Genomic DNA, 7,900 nt, shown 5'->3' on the forward strand with positions numbered 1-7,900 from the left:
AAATTTAAAGAATATTTGCAGAGTTAAAATGCAATGATACTTTATTTGCTAATACAACATTCTAAACAATGTATAAAATTTTCCACAGTCTATTAGAACAATATCGATCCCTATTTGAAAATGCTCAAAATCCCTGTTTTTAATCCACACAGCACTCTGAGTAAAGAAAACCGCCCAGGGGCCTATGAACTCCACCTTTCAGTTAAAGATTACTGCTTTGCCAGAGAAGATCGAATTATCGGAATGACAGTAATTCAGCTCCAGAATATAGCCGAAAAAGGGAGCTACGGGGCATGGTATCCCCTTTTGAAAAATGTCTCTATGGATGAAACCGGTCTGACTATCCTTAGAATCCTCTCTCAGAGGACCAGTGACGATGTGGCTAAAGAATTTGTAAGACTTAAATCTGAAACAAGATCTGCTGAAGAGAATGCTTGAAACAATACCATACCCTAAGATCGCATCTCTGAGAATTCACAAACTCTGTTTGACTACTGCATGCATGTGCAAATACAGGGGAATGTTTATTTCACTACATTTCAGTGTTTGCCAGTGCTCAAGTACAGTGTCTACAAGGTATGTGCGAAAACTGCAGAACTTTTATACCAATTCTGGTCTTTGAGAAATAAATGTTCCATGAAGTGCCAAAATCATGATGTTAAGTGAAATATCCAGAGTATCTTTTAAAATGTTTATTTCATTACCAATTTCTCATCCATTAAACATACTAAAACACAGTCTTTTGGGTTTGTCCATTAGTTATTCTTGTTACATTGGCTTATATATCTGGTAGATATGAAATCATTTGTTACTCAGATTGTTTTATTTAGACTTACCTCATAATAGATGTCTTACAATTACCCTTTTCTACCATGACTAGAAATGCAGTTACTTCTAGAAAGCATTTGTAATTTTATAGTTGCAGATATATTGTGATGATTTTTGCATACAAAATAAAATAGAAAAGGTGGGAAATATTTTATGCTGACCGGTTTCCAACCTTTCTGAAATATCACTGTGAAGAAATGCTCTTAAAGCAAACTTATGCAAAGCAATGCTAAATAGTTTGTTAACATGTTTGATATATCAACAAAACTTTGTTCGTTAAAACTGCCAAGGTCACATCACATTTGTAAAAAAAGAAAAAAGAAAAAAAGAGGTAAGTTGAAGCATTTGCCATCTAGCATTATGTCTTGGCTTTACCAAATTTCATTCTTTAGAAAGTCATAGGATTATTGGTTTAGAAGTACAATGGAAGGATTGTTTCTTAAAATTACCTATGATAATTAACTATACCGTTAGTGTTTTCCTTCTGACAGTTATGACTAACTCCTCCTTTACTGACTGCTATAATCAGTTAAATGTTTCCTTTTTAGAAATACTCAACAATTTGTACTGAATGCAGCATTATTATATATTGCACTGGAGAAAAAAGTCATGTCTTCAGCTATTTAGTGAAAAATGTAAAATGAAGTCTGAACAAATTGCTTACAATTTTGTAATTTATGTTATTTATAAGCCCAAGATGCATACAATGCAATAGGAAAACAACTTATTACAGCTCAGTAGATTAAAATATAGCTAGGTTGGATTTTGAATATGAAATAGTTTATAAATATTTGCACTTTCTCTATTTTTATGGTTTGACTTTTTAGAGTCTGTACCTAAATAGTTGGCTGTAGAACAGTACTTTGTAATTGTAACTTATGGTCATAACTGTTAGTGGGCAACATATACGTGCAGAAAAAAGACCCTGTAACAATGACTGCTTTGTGAACAAGCTGGTCCAATATGTTAAGAACAAGTGAAAAGTATCATGACTCCCAGAACCATGCTGTTACTGGGTGTGAAACCACAGACAGCAAGATCCACTAATTTATGTTAAATTGATAGGCAAGTGCTTTGTTAATAACGTCTTCAAATGCATAGTTCAATGCAATTCTCTGGCATATGCATTAATAAATGAATATATATTAAGCACATGTAATACTTGATTGTATCTTCTGCCTTTTTATTTCATATATGCAACATCATTTCATTATTTAGGAATAAGAAATCCAGATCCTTTTTACTGAATAGAACACTCTTCACAATGTTTGGTTCTAGTATCTCATTAGAATTTGAGGGAAAAAAAATCCAATTTTGTTCCTGGAAAAAGTTGCGTATTACAAAATAATGAGGAGCCTGAAAATAGGGAAAAAAAAAACTGATGTATCTACCTGTCTGCATGTCTCTGAATACTGTTAAGCTATGAAAAAATTCAACATACAAGATATAGACAAGCAACACCATTAAATAAAACTATACATAACAAAAGGTTTCATTATTTTGAAGGATTCATTCGAGATTTAAATTCATTCGAGATTTAAAACGATTTTACAGAACATTGACTTAAGGAGTACATTAATGTCATAAAGCACAAGACTACTGAATAAATAGCAGTTTGGGTGTGCATTGATCACACAAAAAATTATGACCTAAGTATATTTCCAGTATTTGTTTAATTCGATCTATTCATTCTGTGTGTGTGTGTGTGTGTGTACAATATATATCAAACACTAATGGTGATGGTGTGAATTGTGTCTGTTTATTAATATCATAAAGTACCAGTGCTAATTTTGAGATAGTTATAAATTCTACAGTCTTTGTTGTTTCTCCCAAGATATAAGTATTTGTTGTCTCTGGCATAATGCCTGTTGTGTTTACATAACCAAATTAGTCATCCCTCTGAAGTTCACAGCAACCTCCACCAACTATAGGCTCCATTAAAGTGTGAAGCTATTTATTTATTTTAGATAAAATGCACAAAGTTTGACTTTTCATCTACAAATGAAAATTATGGTAGAAGTTCTCAAAGAAACACATGAAAATCAAATTTTGCTAAAAGGAGGTATTTAAAACCACAGTGAAACATTTATTATTTAAAGGGGTTTTCATGAATTATTATTTAAGGTAAGCAATCAGATGTCCTTATAACAGCCTGCTGTAATTCATCTATTTCTAGGATAATTTATGTATTGAATTTCCCTTAAAGGAGGCACATTTATAAAACACAAACCTAGCTTAACATTTTGCATTTGGTCTTTTTTTTTTTTTTTTAAACTTTACATAATTGTATTGGTTTTGCCAAATATCAAAATGAATCCATCACAGGTATACATGTGCTCCCCATTCCTGAACCCTCCTCCCTCCTCCCTCCCCATACCATCCCTCTGGGTTGTCCCAGTGCACTAGCCCCAAGCATCCAGTATCGTGCATTGAACCTGGACTGGCATCTCATTTCATACATGATATTTTACATGTTTCAATGCCATTCTCCCAAATCTTCCCACCCTCTCCCTCTCCCACAGAGTCCATAAGACTGTTCCATACATCAGTGTCTCTTTTGCATTTGGTCTTTTAAAAAATTTTTGAAATGAGAGTTATTTTCACCTTTTAATTTCTCTTATATAAAGATATGGCTACACTAAGCACTTTTAAGGAACTGTGGTGTTGGAGAAGACTTTTGAGAGTCCCTTGGACTGCAAGGAGATCCAACCAGTCCATTCTGAAGGAGATCAGCCCTGGGATTTCTTTGGAAGGAATAATGCTAAAACTGAAACTCCAGTACTTTGGCCACCTCATGCGAAGAGTTCACTCATTGGAAAAGATCCTGATGCTGGGAGGGATTGGGGGCAGGAGGAGAAGGGGACGACAGAGGATGAGATGGCTGGATGGCATCACTGACTCGATGGACATGAGTTTGAGTGAACTCCGGGAGTTGGTGATGGACAGGGAGGCCTGGCGTGCTGCGATTCATGCAGAGTCGGACAGGACTGAGCGACTGAACTGAACTGAACTGATAGTAGTTTCAATCTCATACTCAGTGAAAGGGAATCATGTCTGATTCCCCTGTTACCACTTGGCAGAATATGGGGATGCAGAGGGAAGGGACTGCCTTACCTGGCATTTGCTGTGTTTAAAAGCACTCCAGTCCCTTGTTTGAAACAGCTGGTTCCTTGCTCACTCAGTCCCAGCTCTCTACAAATGGGTGATCGTTCTTGTTCAGGCAGCTGGTATTTGTTTTTCAAAATAAAAAACGAGGGTACATGACTTGATGGAGACTAAGCTCCAATTTGTGAATATCATATGATAGTTATTTTAAAATATGTATTTTTCACATAACAATTTTGAAATCAGGATATATTTTATAGTCATTGTCATGGTATAGATTAATGAGTGCTTTTCCCCCTTTTTAAACAGTAAATAATGGCTCATCTTGCAATGAAAAACTTCTTATAAGCAAATGTAGAAATAGTAGTAGTTATTTATCTTTTTAACAAATCACATATATTGTAATCTGCATATACTAAAATTATTATGTCAAGAAGCAACAATTAGAACCGGACATGGAACCAAGAACTGGTTCCATATTGGGAAAGGAGTACATCAAGGCTGTATTTTGTCACCCTGCTTATTAAACTTTTATGCAGAGTACATCATGCAAAATCCCAGGCTTGGATGAAGCACATGCTGGAATCAAGATTGCTGGGAGAAATGTGAATAACCTCAGATACGCAGATGACACCACCCTTATGGCCAAAAGTGAAGAGGAACTAAAGAGCCTATTGATGACTGCAGAGGAGAGTGGAAAGTTGGCTTAAAACTGAACATTCAGAAAACTAATATCATGGTATCCGGTTCCATCACTTCATGGCAAATAGATGGGGAAACAATGGAAAAAGTGACAGACTTTACTTTCTTGGGCTCCAAAATCACTGCAGATGGTGACTGCAGCCATGAAATTAATAGGTGCTTGCTCCTTGGAAGAAAAGCTATGACAAACCTAGACAGCATATTAAAAAGCAAAGACATTACTTTGCAGACAAAGGTCCGTCTAGTCAAAGCTATGGTTTTTCCAGTACTCAGGTATGGATGTGAGAGTTGGACCATAAAGAAAACTGAAAGTGAAAGTTGCTCAGTTGTGTTTGACTCTGCGACCCCATGGACTGTATAGTCCATGGAATTCTCTAGGCCAGGATACTGGAGTGGGTAGCCTTTCCCTTCTCCAGGGGATCTTCCCAAGCCAGGGATCAAACCCAGGTCTCCCACATTGTGGGCAGATTCTTTACCAGCTGAGCCACAAGAGAAGCCCAAGTATACTGGAGGGGGTAGCCTATCCCTTCTCCAGGAATCAACCCTGTGTCTCCTGCATTGCAGACAGATTCTTTACCAACTGAGCTATCAGGGAAGCTCAATCATCCTCCAAAATTCCATTATCCAACTGCTTTTTAAACAAACTCTCCCTCTACATTTAGCTCCCGGCAGCCCTGATCTATTTTCAGTCCCCCTGGTTTTATGTTCTCCAGAATGTCATAGAAATGGGATCATAGTAGGTATCCTTCTGAGCCTAATTTCTTTCATTAGGCATTATTCATTTGAGTCATCTATTTTATGGCATCTATCAACTGTTTTCACTGCTGAGTAGTACCCAATTACATAGATATACAAGAATATCTGTTCAGTTACCAGTTCAAACACATCTGGGTTGTTTTCGGTTTTTGGATGATTATGAACAAAGCTATTATAAACATTTCTATACAGGATTTTATATGACTGTAAGTGTTTATTTCTCTTAAAGGAATACATACTAATGGAATTTATGGGTCATATTATACAGCTAACTTTATGAAAAAGTATCAAATGATTGTATGATTTTATATTCCCAGCAGCAATGGGTAAGAGTTCCAGTTGCTCCAAATCCCTGAAGCACTTGATATTGTCAGGTTTTGTTTTTGTTTCTATTTTAGTTTGCAGTCTGTTGATGATCAACACTGTTGAGTATAAGCAAAGTACATTTGTTTATTTCTCATCCATATATCATCTTTGGTGAGTGTCTGCAAACCTTCTGTCCATTTATTCAACTGGTATTTTGTTTTATTATTGTTGAATTTGGAGACATCTTTGTGTATTGGATATATAAGTCCTTTTTCAGATATGAGACTCATAACTATTTCACCCCAGTCTGTGGCTACTCCTTTCATTGTCATAACAGTGTCTCTCAGAGAGCAAAAATATTAAATTTTGAAAAAGTCATTTATAGTTTTTCTTTTATGGATCACGGCTTTGCTGTTTAAAAACTCTTTGCCTCACTCAGTCACAAACATTTTCTCCCATGTTCTATCAAAGAAGTTTTATAGTTTTATATTTTATTATTTGGTCTATAATCCATGATCCATTTTGAAATTAGTTATTTAGTTCAATTATAGGATGTGAGGTTGAGGTTGAGGTTTATTATTTTTAATTTACTAATTAATTTGAAACGCTGGACTGGAAGAAACACAAGCTGGAATCAAGATTGCCGGGAGAAATATCAATAACCTCAGATATGCAAATGACACCACCCTTATGGCAGAAAGTGAAGAGGAACTAAAAAGCCTCTTGATGAGAGTGAAAGTGGAGAGTGAAAAAGTTGGCTTAAAGCTCAACATTCAGAAAACGAAGATCATGGCATCTGGTCCCACTACTTCATGGGAAATAGATGAGGAAACAGTGGAAACAGTGTCAGACTTTATTTTTCTGGGCTCCAAAATCACTGCAGATGGTGATTGCAGCCATGAAATTAAAAGACACTCCTTGGAAGGAAAGTTATGTCCAACCTAGATAGCATATTCTAAAGCAGAGACATTACTTTGCCAACAAAGGTCCGTCTAGTCAAGGCTATGGTTTTTCCAGTGGTCATGTATGGATGTGAGAGTTAGACTGTGAAGAAAGCTGAGTGCTAAAGAATTGATGCTTTTGAACTGTGGTGTTGGAGAAGACTCTTGAGAGTCCCTTGGCCTGCAAGGAGATCCAACCAGTCCATTCTGAAGGAGATCAGCCCTGGGATTTCTTTGGAAGGAATGATGCTAAAGCTGAAACTCCAGTACTTTGGCCACCTCATGCAAAGAGTTGACTCATTGGAAAAGACTCTGATGCTGGGAGGGACTGGGGGCAGGAGGAGAAGGGGACGACAGAGGATGAGATGGCTGGATGGCATCACTGACTCGATGGACGTGAGTCTGAGTGAACTCCGGGAGTTGGTGATGGACAGGGAGGCCTGGTGTGCTGCGATTCATGGGGTCACAAAGAGTCGGACACGAGTGAGCAACTGAACTGAACTGAACTTGCATAGGGAAATAAAATTGTTCCAATACCACATGACACCATTAATTGAAAAGACTATACTTTTTCCTGTAAATTATCTTTGCACCTTTGTCATAAATCATTTAACCAAATGTGTGTGGGTCTATTTTTTAAATCTCTATTTCCTTCCCTAGAGAAATTCCTACCTCTTCACCAATTTGACACTGTTTTAATTACTGTAGCCTTGTATTGTCTTAAACTGTGAGTTTTCCATGTTGTGTGTGTGTGTGTGTTTTTTAATGTCACCTGTTCTAGTAATTTTGCATTCTTTAAAAAATTAAAACACTAGTGGAATTTTGGGATTTTACTGAACCCACAAATCATTTTGAAGACAGCTGACATCTTAACTGTGAACTGTCATCAATCTAATGAATACAATACTTGTCTCCATTTATTTAGATCTTCATTGATTTCTCTCATCAGCGTTAGTTTTCAGCATAAAGATGCTACCAAGTATTTCTTCTGTATGTGCATGTATAATAGTGTACACAGGAACTTGAGAATAAAATTCAAATTTCAATTCTTCATTTTTGTATAGAAATTGATTCTTGTGTATTAGCACAGTTCCCATAACCTCACTAATCTTTCTTCTTATTTGCAATATCTGTTTGGTAGATTCCTAAGTTTCTACATTGACAATCATGTCGAGAGGCATTTTTGTTTCTTTCCATTTGCATGCATATTATTGCTTTTCTTTCTTTAATGCACTGGCTATAGCTTCTAGTACAGTCTTGTT

General features: G+C 36.3%; 1 protein-coding gene across 1 annotated transcript in view; it reads left to right on the forward strand.

Moving 5' to 3' along the window:
* UNC13C (unc-13 homolog C (C. elegans)) overlaps window positions 1-1,983 on the forward strand; it is a 673,935-nt gene extending 671,952 nt beyond the window's left edge. Inside the window, exon 34 of the mRNA XM_010836764.1 lies at window positions 153-1,983. Coding sequence (XP_010835066.1) covers window positions 153-438 — 286 coding nt within the window. The 3' untranslated portion in view covers window positions 439-1,983. The remainder of the gene's footprint in view (window positions 1-152) is intronic.
* The last annotated feature ends 5,917 nt before the right edge of the window (window positions 1,984-7,900 follow it).

This window comes from Bison bison, unplaced genomic scaffold (genome assembly GCF_000754665.1).
Source record: "Bison bison bison isolate TAMUID 2011002044 unplaced genomic scaffold, Bison_UMD1.0 scf7180017864066, whole genome shotgun sequence".
Classification (NCBI taxonomy): domain Eukaryota; kingdom Metazoa; phylum Chordata; class Mammalia; order Artiodactyla; family Bovidae; genus Bison; species Bison bison.